Below are 18696 nucleotides of genomic sequence, written 5' to 3'. Positions count from 1 at the left end.
AAAAAAAAATAGTTTTTCACTCAAAAATAGATTTTTGCTTTCATGTAACCTCCTAATTTGAGATGTATTAACCCTCCTGTTGTCTTCATTTATGGGCACCAAAAAATATTGTTTCCTTTTCTGAAAAAAATTCAAAAATTCAGCAAAAAAATTCCCCAAATTTCTGAAAATTTGCAAAACCTTCCAGAAGAACATTCCAATAATTCCTTAAAAGTTTCCCTTAAAAGTTTTATTGAAAAAAAAAATAAAAAAATTTGGCAAGAAAATTCTTGTAAATATTTTCAAAAAATTTGAAAAAATCTTCCAAAATATCCTAAAAATATCTAAAGTGATTCCATATATATCAGTAAAACTTCTAATATTTTCTTTAAGGATATTCACATAAAAATCAACCAAAATCCAGCGAATTTCACTGGATTTTGGTTGATTTTGATGTGAATGTTCTTAAAGAAACATTTTTTTAACATTTCTTTTCTCCACCAAAAAGTGTTTAAAAATGTCTCTTTTTTTGTTTTGTTTCGTGTCGTTTGTCTGATTTTTGTCATTTTGTGTCTCCTTTTTGTTTTTTTGTCTGACTTTTGTCATTTCTCTCATGTTTTGTCATTCTGTGTTTCCTTTTTGTCTTGCTTGGTTTTTTTGGTCTATTTTATGTGTTTTTTGTCATTTTCTGTCTTGTTTTTTTCTTTTTTGTCATTCGTCTCATGGTTTTGTTGATCTGTTTCCCAAAAATGTTGAAAATGTGGACATCAGAAGTTTCACTGTGAAAGTATATTTTTTCTCCACATTTTCAAACTTTAAAACGGGTCAATTTGACCCACAGGATGACACGAGGGTTAAACTTATTTTGAGTTTTCTTGTAAAATTCAACTCAAAACAAGATAATTTCCAGATTGTTTGACTTAAGATATTTCAGATGCATTGTCTTAAAACAAGTCCCTCCATCTGCTGAAATGTCTCTTGTTCAGTGAATTTATCTTAAATCAAGTGGGATGAGACATTTAGACTAAAAATAAGACAAATAGACTTGGTAGGATTTAGAGTTTTTGCAGTGTGGAAGCTTGGCCCTCTGGTAACAGCCCCTCTGTGAGCCCTGCCAGGGTATTAACAGAATCACAGCATATTCCTGAGATAGTCCAGTGGAAAAAAGTCGTTTTGAAACTGACACTCACCCTCCTGCTTCCCCTGATTGATTGGCTTCTTATGCAAGCGGCTGTAAGTCAATACTCACAGTTCCAGCAGCAATAATCAATCAGCGGTCACGTTGTTTGTTTCTATGTTCCAGAACTGGAGGACGTTTTACATCCAATAATCCACATATTAAACCCTAAAACATCAGTAGTGTGTAAATGTTCTTGTCCTGAGACCAAATCTATAAAAACTAGGAGAAAAGAATGTTTAAAATATTTTAAATCCCAAATAAGTCTGGAGTTCCCCTAAAATGCCATTTTTCTCTTGTCCTCCCCCCTGATGACCAAACTGGATCTCTGATAAAACAGTTAGAATCTCATTTAAATCTACTTTTACTGGTTTTATTTTTTCATTCATGTCTCTGTAATTGTGGGAACATTTTTTAATCAACATAATATTTTAAATAATAATTATTATTATTCATGGAACGTTTCCCACAACATGTTAGCAGAACCTGCTGATGTTTTTCTTTTTCTGTCTTGTTTTTGTCATTTTCTCATTTTGTGTCTTGTTTTTGTCATTTTATGTCTCGTTTTTGTCATTTTCTGTCGTGTTTATGCCATTTTCTGTCATGTTTTTGTCATTCTGTCTTGTCGTTTTGTATCTCACTGTTGTCATTTCGTGTCTCATTGTTATCATTTTGTGTCTTGTTTTTGTCATTTTCTGACTTTTTTTGTCATTTTGCGTCTTATTTTTGTCATTTTGTGTCCTATTTCTGTCGTGTTTTTATCCATCTTTCAGAGTGAAGATTCTCTTTCAGCCACCGGACTGCGATAGAAAAAGCTCTGCTCCGTCTGCCAGGAGCTGCATGAAGAGACGACTGTATCTCAGAGTAAACACGACACCCACCACCTCCCTGCTAAACCTCCACACCCTGAACATCCCAGCAGCAGCAGCAGCAGCAGCAGCAGCAGCAGCAGCAGCAGCAGCAGCAGCAGCAGCAGCAGCAGCAGCAGCAGCAGCAGCAGCAGCAGCAGCAGCAGCATGATGGCATCTGCTGCAGGATGTCAGCTACCATGCTAACGCTAACCACAGAGCAAGCTGCGACAAACCACCGACGCTAATGATCTGTTTAGTCAGACAACTGTGTCACAACCACAGAGTTTCCCTGATAACAGCATTTACAGTTCAGTACTTCTCTGTCAAACAACAAGCTAATATCAGTATTTTATGTTGAAGGTCGGGTCGTACAGGAAGTAGAGGGCAAGCCGCTGTAGCTGTGGAGCTAAATGCTAACATGCTAGCTGCTCTAGTGCTGATCAGTGGAAATATCTCCCTAAATATTCGTCTCTTTTCTTTTTTCTGGCAGTTTGTAGATAATTTATCAATATTCAGGTTAGCAGGCGTGCTAACTAGCTTACTATGTTAGTATTTTATTCTGGTACATACACTAGCATTCAACTAGCATAGAGCATCTTTACCTAATACAGAGCAACTTTAACTAACATAGAGCCACTTTAGCTAAAATAGAGCAACTTTAACTAAAATAGAGCAACTTTAACTAATATGGAGCAACTTTAATTCATTTTTGGGCAACTAAAGTTATAATTTAACTAAAGGTCAGCCAGACAATTTCATGTCTTCCATAAAATCGTCTGGGTGACCCCAAATTTTGAACAGTCGTGTCTGATGGCTTGTTTTTGTTGCCCTGAAGTAGCCAGAAAATTCACTTAATGCAGGTTTTGAGGAATCTTATAACTGAAATCTTTCACTCTTATCTGTCTCACGGAGGATTTCAGGAAATTCCAGCAGTAAAAATGATGATGAAACTCAACGTGGGCAGGAAACAACTGCAACACCGTCGGCTTGTGTTTGATGAAGTCATCGGAAGTGATTTTATTTGAGTAACTGCTGGGCTGAAGTGTTCCTCCCTGGATCCACCCATCACCTCGGTGTTTTTCCTGCCTCCTAATCTACCCGCTAACCTGACATGTCTCCGGAACCCTCCTCGTCTTATCGTTTCACATCCCAGTGGTCACAACTCCAACCTGTAATTAGAGCTGGAGGCCGACGCTGCAGATATTCTCTAAAGCGTGTCGGATTCTGGGAAGTAGACGAGCTGCCGGGGAAACATGGTGCAACTCGGCCTCTCGTTTTCTGTCGAGTCATTCCAGCACCGAGAAGGAAGAGGAACACCTGAAGACCCGAGGAGACGATTTACTGCAGAAAACACAACCAGCAGCATGGACGCTGTCATTTTATGTCTCATTTCTGTCATTTTATGTCTCATTTTTGTCGTTTTGTGTCTCGTTTTTGTCTTTTTGTGTCTTGTTTTTGTCATTTTATGTCTCATTTTTGTCATTTTATGTCTTATTTTTGCCATTTTGTGTCTTGTTTTTGTAATTTCTTTCTTGTTTTTGTCATTTTATGTCTTGTTTTTGTCATTTTGTGTCTTGTTTTTGTCGTTTTGTGTCTTGTTTTTGTCATTTTGTGTCTCGTTTTTGTCATTTTGTGTCTTGTTTTTGTCATTTTATGTCTCATTTCTGTCATTTTATGTCTCATTTCTGTCATTTTATGTCTCATTTCTGTCATTTTATGTCTCATTGTTGTCATTTTATGTCTCATTTTTGTCATTTTATGTCTCATTTTTGTCATTTTCTGTCTTGTTTTTGTAGTTTTGTGTCTCGTTTTTGTCATTTTGTGTCTCGTTTTTGTCATTTTGTGTCTTGTTTTTGTCATTTTGTGTCTTGTTTTTGTCATTTCTTTGTTGTTTTTGTCATTTTATGTCTCATTTCTGTCATTTTATGTCTCATTTTTGTCGTTTTGTGTCTCGTTTTTGTCATTTTGTGTCTTGTTTTTGTCATTTTATGTCTCATTTCTGTCATTTTATGTCTTATTTTTGCCATTTTGTGTCTTTTTTGTCATTTTATGTCTCATTTTTGTCATTTTGTGTCTCATTTTTGTCTTTTTGTGTCTCGTTTTTGTCATTTTGTGTCTTGTTTTTGTCATTTTATGTCTCGTTTCTGTCATTTTATGTCTTATTTTTGCCATTTTGTGTCTTGTTTTTGTCATTTTATGTCTCATTTTTGTCTTTTTGTGTCTCGTTTTTGTCATTCTGTGTCTTGTTTTTGTCATTTTATGTGTCATTTCTGTCATTTTATGTCTTATTTTTGCCATTTTGTGTCTTGTTTTTGTCATTTTATGTCTCATTTTTGTCATTTTGTGTCTCATTTTTGTCTTTTTGTGTCTCGTTTTTGTCATTTTGTGTCTTGTTTTTGTCATTTTATGTGTCATTTTTGTCATTTCGTGTCTTGTTTTTGTCATTTTGTGTCTTGTTTTTGTCATTTTGTGTCTTGTTTTTGTCATTTCTTTCTTGTTTTTGTCATTTTATGTCTCATTTCTGTCATTTTATGTCTCATTTTTGTCATTTTGTGTCTCGTTTGTCATTTTGTGTCTTGTTTTTGTCATGTCTTTCTTGTTTTTGTCATTTTATGTCTCATTTTGTTGTTTTGTGTCTTGTTTTTGTCGTTTTGTGTCTCGTATTCTGTCGAGTCATTCCAGCACTGTGAGGGAAGAGGAAGAAGGAGGCTCGGCTCCGACCTCCGACCTGAGGAGATGATTTACTGCAGCTCCAGAAACTCAAACAACCAGCAGGATGGACACTATTCAGGGGCTTCCAGCCAACAAAGTTCTGGCAGAGCAGCGACGTGGATTATTTCCAAGCCTGGCGCCGATGCCAAACGACGGCGGTAACCCCCGGAGACGAACTCTAATCCCTCCTGGAGGCCTCAGCCGAGACGTGAGGTTCGTCTCCTGGTATCTGTGCAGCTCCAGAACGTTTTCCATACAGGAATAAACAATGACCTGGAGATTCACTGCAGCGTCTCCCTGATTTCACGCTTTCACAGATCCACAAACACAAAGAGCCGACCCACCGACGCTCATCTACCCCCTTGAACACACATCACATTCTCCGTTCCAACGCTTTCATTAGCAACCGGCGACTGTTGTCACCATCAGATGGTTTTGATTCACCAAACTGTGAAGAAACCAAACCAAAAGCTCCCAGAACACATGGAGATGTATTCAAATATCTGATCAATAGACAAAAACCCAAAGATGTCCAGCTATACCTGGTACAAAATGGTGAAATCTCCAAATCCAGACATTTATAAGACCACAACTGTGGAATAACTTCAATGGTTTTCATGAAAAATTACAGATTGATTCATTAACAAAGGCCAAAAATTTCTAAACATCTAAAATATCAAATGCAGACGGTACATTTTTAGGATTTTTTTGTTATTTTTTATTTGTAACTTTTTTGTCTAATTTTTGTTTTGTTTTGTGTCATTTGTCTCATTTTTTGTCATTTTGTGTCTCATTTTTGTAATATTTTGTCTTGTTTTTGTTGTTTTTTGTCTTTTTTTGACTGACTTTTGTTGTTTTGATCATAAAGTAAAATACTATACCATCAGTTCCAGGTGACTAAATGTTGTGTTCCTTTGTCGACACTCTGTGATCTGGAAGTTGTAATGTGGAAATGATAAACTGAGGCTGAATGTTGATTAAACTGAATTTATTTTTCTTCATAAATTTCAGGTTGTTCATGATATTTAGTAAAAAGATAATTCCTTAAATGTGAGCATTTCTGCACTAAAACAAAGGAACCATTAGGAGTTGTGGTTATTTCTAGGTTATTCTGCTGTGGTTTTACTGGTCCTACTGGTCCAGTCCACTGGAGATCAGACTGGACTGAACTAGAACCTGCTCTAAACTCTTCTAAACCAGGTTGGTCCAGATCTGCTGTTAAACACTGGTCTGGCTGTCAGAGCTCCTCCTATCGTCCAGCTTCTCCTCAGAGATGACCTGAGAATAGCTGGCATTCCTCAGAGGGAGGACGGGGGGCGGCACGTTGTTTCCTCCAAAGGTTGAACATGGAAATGATTATTTGGACTGGAATGTCCACACTGTCGTCTGTTTTCAGATGTTAATGTCTGGAAGGCAGCGGGGGGCGGAGCTATTCACTCCGACTCTGGAAGTCCTCCAGGAGCAACGACGGGGCAAAAAGACAGAAACTTTGAACTGAAACGTCCTGAAAAAACGTCAGGAGAACTCTGTGACTTCTAGCAGATAATAAATCTCCCTGATTGGAAGAAACTATCTCACTGCATTTAAACTAGCGTCACTTTTTAACCGACAGCTGAGTTAGTCTTAGTTCAGGTTCCACATCCAGTCCAGTCTGATCTCCAGTAAAACCAGTAAAACCACAGCAGAATAACCTAGAAATAACCACAACTCCTAATGGTTCCAGATCACAGAGTGTCGACAAAGGAACACAACATTTAGTCACCTGGAACTGAACCATAGAGGATTTACTGGAGGATCAAAACCACAAATCAGACAAAAAAAGACACAAAAACAAGACAAAATATTACAAAAATAAAGACAAACAACACAAAACAAAACAAAAAACTGACAAAAAATTGGACAAACAACTCAGAAAAAGATGGTTTTAAAAAAATTTTGTTTCGTTTTGTGTTGTTTGTCTCATTTTTTGATCATTTTGTCTCATTTTTGTAATATTTTGTCTTGTTTTTGTCGTTTTCTGTCTTTTTTTGTCATTTGTGTCATCATTTGTAACTTTTTTGTACAATTTTTTGTTTTGTTTCGTGTTGTTTGTCAAATTTTTAAAATTGTTTTATGTCCCATTTTTGTAATGTTTTATCTTGTTTTTGTTGTCTGACTTTTGTCTCATGTTTTTGTTGTTTTGTTTCTCATTTTTCTCATTTTGTTTTTTTTGTCTTGTTTTTGTCTTATTTTTGTCATTTTGCGTTTTGCTTTATTTCTTGTTTGTTTCTCATTTTTGTAGTTTTGTCCATGTTTTGCCACTTTGTACATTTTTTGTCTGTTTTTGTTTTGTTTTGTGTTATTTTGTGACTCATTTTTGTCATTTTGTGTCTCGTTTCTGTAATATTTTGTCCTGTTTTTGTAGTTTTCTTGTCTTTTTTGTCTGACTTTTGTCATTTTGTGTCTCATTTTTGTTGTTTTTTTGTCTGATTTTTGTCTAACTATATTGTTGTTTTGCAACTTTTTCGTCCATTTTTTGTCTTAACGTCTAATCTAAACTATTTCACTGCAACTAGAATAGTGTTACTGTTTTAACCAAGCACCGAGTCAGGTAAAAAGTAACACTATTCTAAAGTAAGAGGCGACAACATGAACACAATCCACTTCTTCTCAACAAACATCTGTCCAGTCCAGAGAAGAAAAGCCTCATTAAGGGGGACCCTGAAAGCATCGTGTGGATCTTCTGACCAGCCTTCCCATGCTCCAGCGGCTGGAATGCTCTCATTCTCACGGCTGTTCCTCCACCTCCCATCCCCCCCTCTGTTTGCCCTCTGGTTCCCCCCTCCACTTCCTCTCTCTTTCATTTTCTGCAGCCCAGATCCTCCTCCTCGCTCCCAGAACAATGTCTGCTGTTGGACCGCCGGCTGGAACCTGAACCCGTAAAAACAGAGACGAATCACCTAATCACTGCTGAGGCTATTTCTGCAACGCTTACATCAGCTGTGGAGGAACGAGGACCAGGAGGAGGACATCTCTGGGTGCTTTAAAGGAACGTTCTGGGGGGGAAAGACTCGGCAGCTTTCTGGAAAAAACTTTAGATTTTACATCTAATTTACAATCTGCAGTTCATGTCTTCTCTGGAATTTTTACACTCTGAGGGCCGGATTGGACCCTCTGGAGGGCCGCTTTTGGCCCACGGGCCTTATGTTGGACACCCCTGGTTTAGAGTTTCAGCTCCTTTTAGCTCGTTAACAATCTAAATCATTAAACCCAGCAGTGGGTTTGAAAGGAATGTTGTCTTTAAGAAACAGTGTCAAATTTATAGCATTTTAAAAGACTGAAACTATAAAAACACAAAGAATCTGCAGGTTATCAACTTTCTGACGGTCCTTGAACTAATCATCTACCACTTCCTGCTCTGTCAAACAAACATATTTAATTGAAATCACTTTATTCAGCATGTTACGTCTAAAAACTGGCCAAAAATGAACTGCAGACTAAGCTCTGACCAACAGTCATAATAAAACTAGACAGCAGTCCTCCTCCAAGGCTGCTCATTCCCCCATATGTCAGAAATGCAGCATTTGTTTATTAGAAATCACAGCACCATAGAATGTGTCCATTTAATATAGATGAACCCACAAACTAAATGACTTCATTTTTCTTTGTCTTGTTTTTGTTGTTTTTTGTCTTTTTTGTCAGATTTTTGTTGTTTGTCTCATGTTTTTGTCGCTTTGTGTTTCACTTTATTCGTTGCTTTGTTTCTCGTTTTTGTCGTTTGTCCATTTTTTTGTCCCTTTGTAACTTTTTGGTCTAATTTTTTGTCATTTTGTGTCTCATTTTTGTAATATTTTGTCGTGTTTTTGTTGTTTTTTGTCTTTTGTTGTCTGACTTTTGTCATTCTGATCATAGAGTAAAATACTAGATTGCTTGTTGTTCTTTTTTTGATTTGGGTTACATTTTTGTAATATTTTGTCTTGTTTTTTTTGTCTGACTTTTGTCGCTTGTCTCATGTTTTTGTTGTTCTATGTTTTTGTCTCGCTTGTGTTTTTTTGTCAATTTTTTTGCTGTTTTGTTCCTTTTTTCGCCATTTCTTTTGTCTATTTGTGTCCATTTTTTGTCGCTTTGTAACTTTTTTGTCTCATTTTGTTTTGTTTTTCTCGGTGGATTTTGTAGACCAGTTGTTTCTGCAACTTCCAGTCTTTATGCTAAGCTAAGCTAACTGTCTTAATGTCCAGACATAAGATAAGACAAGATAAACTTTATTGATCCCACAGTGGGGAAAGTTCACCGTTACAGCAGCTCCAAGGAGGTCAATCTTCTCCTCTGACCCTCAACTGTTCCTTTAAACTCCCTCCAGTCCGTCTGTTTGGACCCTTCAGGAGGACTGATCTGTATTTTCTGACCTCCTTCACACCTGAACACCTGCTGGAGACCATCTCTGCAGCGTCCCCTCAGGTCATGTGACGGCAGGGTAAACTCCTGCTAAACGTCAGCAGCTCCTCCTACAGCTGTGAATAAACTCAGTCACTGTTTAACGGGCTGATGAGGAGCTGGAGGCTGAAACCCGAGAACCTGAGCGCTGACGTCCATCTGCAGCCTCCGTCCTCCGGTTGCATAACGGAGACGTTTATGAGAAGCAAAGAGCAGCAGCAGCAGCTCGCTATCAAACGGAGACGTCAGCGAGTCGGAGCTCCTCCCAGAGCAGCGATAGCAGCGTTTATTAGCTGCAACACCGTCGCCATGGAGACGCAGCAGAAGGAAAACCAGCTCAGGTCTCAGTGGACTCAGCAGGACAATGAGTCAGGCAGCATGACGCAGTAACACAGCGTGCACACCCTCCACAATGTGCACGCCCTCCACAACGTGCACGCTCTCCACTCACAACCAGACCCAGCTGAACAGTGACTCCAGGCCCAGCAGCAGTAAACAGAACACAGCTTTAACACTTCAAGATCAGAAACCAGAACTAGATCTCTAAAAACCTCTAAAACCTGGACCCTCCAGCCTCTAAAACCTGGACCCACCGGCCTCTAAAACCTGGACCTACCAGTCTGTCAAACCTGGACCTGCCGGCATCAAAACCTGGACCCTCCAGCCTCCAAAACATGGACCCACCGGCCTCCAAAACCTGGACCCACCGGCCTCTAAAACCTGGATCCACCGGCCTCTAAAACCTGGACCCTCCGCCTCCAAAACCTGGACCCTCCAGTTTCTAAAATCTGGAGGCCTCTAAAACCTGGACCCACCGGCCTCAAAAAACCTGGACCCACCGGCCTCTAAAACCTGGAGGCCTCTAAAACCTGAACCCACCGGCCTCAAAAAACCTGGACCCATCGGCCTCTAAAACCTGGAGGCCTCTAAAACCTGAACCCACCGGCCTCTAAAACCTGGACCCATTGGCCTCTAAAACCTGGACCCACCGGCCTCTAAAACCTGGAGGCCTCTAAAACCTGGACCCACCGGCTTCTAAAACCTGGACCCACCGGCCTCCAAAACCTGGATCCACCGGCCTCTAAAACATGGACCCACCGGCCTCCAAAACCTGGACCCACCGGCCTCTAAAACCTGGACCCACCGGCCTCCAAAACCTGGATCCACTGGCCTCTAAAACCTGGACCCACCAGCCTCTAAAACCTGGAGCCACCGGCCTCTAAAATCTGGACCCCCCGGCCTCTAAAATCTGGACCCATCGGTTCCTAAAACCTGGACGCACCGGCCACTAAAACCTGGAGGCCTCTAAAACCTGGACCCATCGGCCTCTAAAACCTGGAGGCCTCTAAAACCTGGACCCACCGGCTTCTAAAACCTGGAGGCCTCTAAAACCTGGACCCACCAGCCTCTAAAACCTGGACCCACCGGCTTCTAAAACCTGGACCCACCAGCCTCTAAAAGCTGGACCCACCAGCCTCTAAAACCTGGACCCACCAGCCTCTAAAACCTGGACCCATCAGCCTCTAAAACCTGGACCCACCGGCTTCTAAAACCTGGAGGCCTCTAAAACCTGGACCCACCGGCTTCTAAAACCTGGACCCACCGGCCTCAAAAAACCTGGACCCACCGGCCTCTAAAACCTGGACCCATCGGCCTCCAAACCCTGGACCCACCGGCCTCTAAAACCTGGAGGCCTCTAAAAACTGGACCCACCGGCTTCTAAAACCTGGACTCACCGGCCTCCAAAACCTGGATCCACCGGCCTCTAAAACATGGACCCACCGGCCTCCAAAACCTGGACCCACCGGCCTCTAAAACCTGGACCCACCAGCCTCTAAAACCTGGACCCATCGGTTTCTAAAACCTGGACCCACCGGCTTCTAAAACCTGGACCCCCCGGCCTCTAAAATCTGGACCCATCGGTTTCTAAAACCTGGACCCACCGGCTTCTAAAACCTGGAGGCCTCTAAAACCTGGACCCACCTACCTCTAAAACCTGGGCCCACCAGCCTCTAAAACCTGGAGGCCTGTAAAACCTGGAGCCACCAGCCTCTAAAACCTGGACGCACCAGCCTCTAAAACCTGGACCCACCGGCCACTAAAACCTGGAGGCCACTAAAACCTGGACCCACCGGCCTCTAAAACCTGGAGGCCTCTAAAACCTGGACCCACCGGCTTCTAAAACCCGGAGGCCTCTAAAACCTGGACCCACCAGCCTCTAAAACCTGGACCCATCGGCTTCTAAAACCTGGACCCACCAGCCTCTAAAATCTGGACCTATCGGCCTCTAAAACCTGGACCCATCGGCCTCTAAAACCTGGACCCACCGGCTTCTAAAACCTGGAGGCTTCTAAAACCTGGACCCATCGGCCTCAGGATTTCAGCTGCCTCCGTCACCAAACCAACCCCAACGGACTGAACGGAGCCTTTGATTGGCTGAAGATGAGTTAAAGAGCAGCTGATGAGTCCAAACTGAGCTGACTTCATCTGTAATAACTGATAGAAACCTGATAATCAACAAAAACAAACAAAAATCCTCTGTTTCCAGCATCTCTAATGGTAATATTTCAGATTTCTGTCATCATATTTGATTCAAAACACCATGAATGTGCAAAAACACAAAATATAGCATAAAACAAACCAAACTAAAAGCAGAATATGACACAAAATCAAAGTGTTATGAATAAAAACCAACTGTGAGAGAAGATAAAAACACTGGAAGTAACTGGAAATAATCAGAAAACAAAGAATGTGATTTTATCCACATACAGTGTCCAAACAAAGGTCGGATTAGAAGAGCAATAAATGATATGTTTATGATCAATAGACTCCCAGTGGATTATTTTAACTGAATCCTGGGAGTCTGAGTGCAACAAAAGTCCAATTAATCAATTAATCGAACAGTTTTTCTAATCAATAACACCAAATATTTGCACGTTGCTGTTTGCAGAATTAATGTCTTTCTATTTCCTGCTATTTAAATATAATTATTCGGTTATTTGAGGGGGAAATGTGCAGAATAATCAGTAAGGAACGTTTCTGTTCCTATTTGAGGAGGAAGGAGCTTCAGAGGCTCAGGCTGGTTGGGTTCGCCTTTCTACCCGCCCTGAGCTTCAGAAATTAAACTAGAACCATCCAGAACCATCCACAAAATAAACCAGAACTATCCAGAACCATCCAGAACCATCCAGAACCCTCCACCAGCAGCTCATTAATACTCCTACATTTATCCAGATTATTCCTCAGCGTTCATCTGGAGAAGTTCTGAGGAGCTCCGTGAAGTTCCAGCAGCCCCACAATGATCTGATCCACTTACTTTATACTTCATGTTCAGCTCCGGTCTCCGGTCTCCGGTAAAAGTTCAAAAATATCCGCTTTAAGGAGGTCGTTCCTCTGCTCGGTTAACGGGCCATCCACAGTTCCACGGAGCCTCACGGAGAAACGTTCTCTGTTCGGTACGCCGCGTTCTGCCGCTCCGCTGCACCGGACCGCCGCTCGGCTCCCCGAGACTCCGCCCACCGTCACTCACAGCTGCTGATTGGTCCGAAGACAAGACTGACTCAGCCCCCCTCATACAGCTCCGGTTCAGTGGTGACGTCATTAGAACACAAACCGAATTAAAACGAGTTTTTTTTTTTTTTTTTTTTTAACAGTAGATTAATTATTATACAGTTGGTGAGAATAGCAAAATCTGAAATTTAAAAAAATAATATAAAAATATTTGATATACAAAAACGCAGTCCTCAAAACAAATTAAAATTTATTAAGAATATTTTTTTAATTCACGACACGATCATAGACCGTATTATGACAATTTTATTTAAACAAGAGATTAATTACTATTATATACAGTTGGTGAGAATACATAAATGTCCCTCAGAAAATAATATGAAATTTAAAAAATTCTAAATTAAAAATATTTCATATAAACAAAAACACAGTCTACAAAATAAACAGAAATAAATTATAATATTATAATTATAATTATATAATTATAATAAATATTGTTTTAATTCATGACACGATCATAGACCGTATAAAAATGATTCTTTCTTAAAGTAGATTAATTATTATATTATACAGTCAGTGAGAATAAATAAATGGCACTCAGAAAATATGAATTTTTAGAATTAAATATATTACAAAAACAAGATCAACATCTTGTAAATAAATTAAAATTTGAACCTCAAAAAATCAAAACATAAAAATGAAATCCTTTATTATTATTATTATTATTATTATTATTATTATTATTATTATTATTATTATTATTATTATTATTATTATTATTATTATTATTAGTATTAGTATTAGTATTAGTATTATTATTATTATTTAATGTATCCAAAAATAAACATATAATAACATTTATTCAAAAAAATAAATCAGAATTTTAAAAAACTAAACAAAGTTTACCTAAAATGAAATGAATTAAATTCTAATATTACATGGTCTTTATTTTATTTTTTAATATATTTAAGATATTTATAATATTAATATAAACCGCATTAAAACTATTTTTACAGTAGATTAATTATTGTTATATAGAAAAAAATGCAGTCCTCAAAATTAAGTTCATAATAAATTTTAGTTTATTATAAATATTTATTAGAATTAAATATATTACAAAAACAAGATAATTGTCTTAAAAATAAAAAGTAACAATCTAAATAGATAAAAATGCAACACTTTATTATTATTATTATTATTGTAATTATTATTATTTTTATATAAATGTAATTTTATATATATATAAACACATACCTCCTTTACAAACTAAAACACAATAACAATTATTTTAAAAATTATCTGAATTTTAAAAAACTGAATAAAGTTTACATAAAATAAAATGAATAATATTTAATATAAACTCCAATATTAAATAGTATTCATTTCATTTTTAAATATTCAATATATTTCAAAAATAAAATGAATAAAATAAGTGTAACCAAAAAAAATTGTGAAAATACTTATTTAAAAAAAACATATTGTATTTACATTTGAAAAGCCTCCACAAAGTAAATACAATTTTTAATGAAAAAACAGCCTCTTAGATAATAAATAAAAATTAACAAAATTCTGAAGCATCATCACGTGCATATTTTAATAAAAATAAAAGTATTTTCTTTTAATGGTGGTTCATACGTACATTAATAAAAAGAAACACATACCTCCTCTATGAACTACAATATAATAATATTTTTGAAAAAATAAATCAGAATTTTAAAAAGTAATATAAAGTTAACCTACCGAAAATGAAATAAACTCTAAAATTAAAAAAATTAATTAGAAATATTTTTAAATTAAAAGTTAAAGTCCACTGAAAAAGATTTAAAAATAGACGCACAACACTTAGAATTAGATAAAACATGAGCCTCAAAAAATATTTTAAATATATAAAAACTGAATCCTGTAAAAAAAAAAACTTATTTTGAAATAATTTACAAAACATGTTTTCAGAATAAAATGAATAAAATAAGTGTAACCCAAAAAAATAAAGTGAAAATATTTATTAAAAAATATGATGTTTTTAGATTGTAAAAGTCTCTGCAAAATAAATAAGATTTTTTTAGGATTAAAAAGGCTTCTTCTTTAATAAATAAAAACTGGCAAACCTTTGAAGCATTAGCACCTGTATATTTTAATGAAAATAAAAGTATTTTTCTTTTAACGGTGGTTCAGATATGTATAAACCATGGTTTGATTAATGAAAATGATGCCTGCTTCCATCCACTGCTGTTGTTTGTTGAGATAATCTTTTAATATAATAAAGAAAAAGTGCTTTTCAAACCTCAGAACTTAACTTTGCCACACATTTTTAGATGTTTTAAAATCTAGATGTAGAAGAGCGACAAATTCAGCCGCTAACTTTGAAGATCTAAAAGCAAAAAAACATGGAAATCCTGCATTTTATGAAACATCTTCATGACTTTTCTTTGTCTCCTGTTCTTATTAACCTTTCATTGGTTTTTAGGGAATTTTATTTGGAGTGAAGTTGCTGTTATTATTATTAATATGATTATTTAATGTGCGGTTTTGGATTTTAAAGTTTTGTCTTCAGTTCATCTTTTCATCTCTTTACTGGAACACAAGCTTCAAAATTACAGACAAGAAGTTAAACATTTCATCATTTTACCTAAATATTCTCTATATTTTCTGGATTTTCTTTAATCCTGATGGTTCCTCTGAGCATATTATTAATAATAATTAATATACAGAATCTGTACAGATGAGTTGTGTTGTTGTTTGTTTCTGTTTAAATGATCGTTTAGATCCTGAGACTGAATCTGTTTTACTGGAACATCTAAACACATCTGAGCTCTGACAGTCTTCTCATGCTGCCTGAACTCTGATGTACATCAGAGGAAGTGCTGCTTGTTTTGTCAGAAACAGTGAAACCGTGAGTGAAGGAAGTGCCGCCATGCAGCAGCTTTGTTTGCTCAGAAGAAGATTGCGACGGCTGGTAACAGATCCTCTGATCTGCTTCCTCACACCTTCGTCCTCCTCTTCTATGAATACATGAATAAATCCATTAATAACCTGAACCTGGAGCTTCTCCTCCTCCAGCTGATGCTAAACGTGTCCTTAAACACGCTTCAGTTTGCATCAGCAGCACTTCCTGCATTTATTCAGCCGTTTGCTCTGCAGTGAAATGAGGTTTAGGCGTGAAGGACAGCCTCACATTAACCGACACACAAAACATCTTTTCTGATTCCACAGAGGTCGATAGAAGCTCAGATTAGTTTCCGACAATTAGAAAATGATGACTTCTGCTTCTATCTGTCTAGTATGACTTTGTGTGACCTCTAAAAAACTGATCACAAAGCAGAATAATCAGAAATCGAAAGCATTCACTGTATAATAAGATGACAGGGTGTGGTGGAGAGATGTTCAGATCATTCTGGTGCAAACAGCAGCACAATAACTGAGTCAAAATTAATTTAAAGGTGGTTAAATGTAAGGAGATCTTTGTAAAAGTGCTGTTAAACTGATGCTGTTTTAGTTTTAGTTTCCAGTTTTATTCTGATCTGTTTAAAGTGAAGAATCCTCCACACTTCTTTAGCTGAGAGATAAAATCTTTATTTATGAAGTTCAGAGTTAATAATCCTCATAAAACTGGATTAAGATTACAACTTGAAAAGCCCTCAGAGAGCTCAGTCCTCCTCCAAGGCTGCTCATTCCCCCATATGTCAGAAATGCAGCAGTTGTTTATTAGTTATTGATGATCAGAAATCACAGCAACATAGAATGTGTCCATTTAATATAGATGAACCCACAAACTAAATGACCTTGCTCTGAGCACAGGCGTGTGTTCTGCATGTGTACGTTATGTACAGATACTGGATCACGTGACCTAAACATGTAGCAGGCAGCAGGAATTGATGGGACTCAGAAACACCCCCACAATTTAATCAGTTGTTCCTTGGATCATTTCTGATGGATAAGTCCTGATAAGTCCTCAGTGGTGGATTTGTAGTAGGATCACAATCATGTGATCATCAGCAGGCAGCTGACGTAGTGTTCACTGGTTGTCATGGTTACAGTGACACCGTGCTGCTATCTGGCAATTATACAGAAATCTTTAACAAATCCGTGGATCCAGACTATAAGCTGCATCACTGACAAAATCTAATCACTTGTTCCTTGTGTCATTTCTGACCTTCACTGGAAATTTTATCCAAATCTGTTGGTCTGTTTTTGAGTAAAGTACCTGACAGACAGACAGACAGACAGACAGACAGACAGACAGATGCTGATCTAACTGCACTGCGTTCCTTGGCGCAGCAATAAAGATAGATAAATGTACAGCTAGCAGTAAATGGTATGAACAGTGTAAACAGAATGATGTCTGCAGAGTATGAACAGAACAGAAATTGTGAAGTTCTGATATTTATTTACTATATTACTATGAATGAGGAGTCAACTTATGTCTTCACGGTGGACAACCACCAATTATGCAACCAAAATAATCTGTGGAACAAAAAACGACTAAAATATCGTAACTGAAAGTAATTATTATTATAATTATAATTATTAATCTATAACCACCCTTAGAACCCTCAATGACACATTTAGACCAACCTCTGTACTTTCATTTCCTGTAACTCTAAAAATGTTCATAGTTTGAAGGTAAAACCTTCCATGTGTTCATTAAATCTACTAAAGTTACTGTCCATAAAGGATCAACTGACTGTGAGGAGGTCAGATGGAGGAACTGAATGATTTTTCATACATTAATCCCATTCAGATCGGACAGACAGACAAACCAACGCTGATCGGCACAAAACTCCACTGAGGTTCCTTGGTGGAGTAATAAATGATCTACAGGGACCTCAGAACACTGTATGCAGTGTTGTAGATATGAGCATGATCACCATGATAACCAAAATACACTTTATGCATCCTAAAAGACCATAATATATACATTTCAATGATCTGACAGGTTGCTTTTTTGCTCACCTCGACTCAAGCGACGATCGTAGCTGCAGCTGAGACGCCTCCTCGGTTCATCTGCTCACTTTCTATCAGAGGTGACAAGAAAACACCCGGTGGAGCTGAAGAAGCCTTCCTCTCTGATCACACCTCTACAAGCTCTGCAAGATCTGCATGTCATGAAACCACCAGAAACAGGCCTCATGTGTCTGTTCCTTTAAACCTCCTGTAATTAGCTTCCCTCTCATGTGTTTCTGAATGCTCTAATCTTCATCCCGATCACAGGGCCTCCGTCGGCTCCCATTGTCCCCAGAGAGCCGTCATATCCTCAGATGAACGCTCCACTCCAAACACTGGCTGCTGTGATTTACACCATCCCAGCTGGAGCCCATTCTCTGGGCCACTAGTGGCCATGGGGGCAATTCTGTTCTCTGATTATGTGCATGAAGCACCTGTTTCCTCTGACAAACAAAACTCATTTTCCCATCTGTTTATATCAGCACCTGCAATAAGCCAGAAAGGCTGTTTATCCCCGTTTCACAACATCTGGCTGCTCTGAACGAGTCCATTAGTCTTCCATCTACAGCATCATCGACCCGTTGGTGGAACCCAGACAGAATCACTAGCAAGAGCTGGATCAGAGGAGTTAAATCATCTTAGTTCCCAGTCTGATCTCCAGTGGACCAGAGCAGTAAAACCAGTAAAACCACAGCAGAATAACCTAGAAATAACCACAACTCCTAATGGTTCCTTTGTTTTACTGCAAAAATGTTCACATTTCAGGAATTATCTTTTTTCTAAACATCATGAACAACCTGAAATTTATGAAGAAAAATAAATTCAGTTTCATCAACATTCATCCTCAGTTTATCATTTCCACATTACAACTTCCAGATCACAGAGTGTCGACAAAGAAACACAACATTTAGTCACCTGGAACTGAACCAGAGAGGATTTACCGGAGGATCACAACCACAAAAGTCAGGCAATAAAAGACAAAAAACAACAAAAACAAGACAAAATATTACAAAAATTAGACACAAAACGACAAAAATGGACAAATGACACATAACAAGAAAGAGACAAAAAATTAGAAACAAAAATGTTACAAAGTGACAAAAAAATGGACAA

At 37.9% G+C, this 18696-nt stretch overlaps 1 protein-coding gene across 1 annotated transcript in view; it reads right to left on the bottom strand.

The window, feature by feature from the left end:
- The window catches only part of nedd9 (neural precursor cell expressed, developmentally down-regulated 9), a 55285-nt gene extending 42664 nt beyond the window's left edge, over positions 1 to 12621 (bottom strand). The window contains exon 1 of the mRNA XM_055017670.1: positions 12449 to 12621. Coding sequence (XP_054873645.1) covers positions 12449 to 12460 — 12 coding nt within the window. The 5' untranslated portion in view covers positions 12461 to 12621. The remainder of the gene's footprint in view (positions 1 to 12448) is intronic.
- Positions 12622 to 18696: the final 6075 nt, after the last annotated feature.

This window comes from Amphiprion ocellaris, chromosome 15 (genome assembly GCF_022539595.1).
Source record: "Amphiprion ocellaris isolate individual 3 ecotype Okinawa chromosome 15, ASM2253959v1, whole genome shotgun sequence".
NCBI classification, from domain to species: domain Eukaryota; kingdom Metazoa; phylum Chordata; class Actinopteri; family Pomacentridae; genus Amphiprion; species Amphiprion ocellaris.
This window is presented reverse-complemented; position numbering and strand designations above follow the sequence as displayed.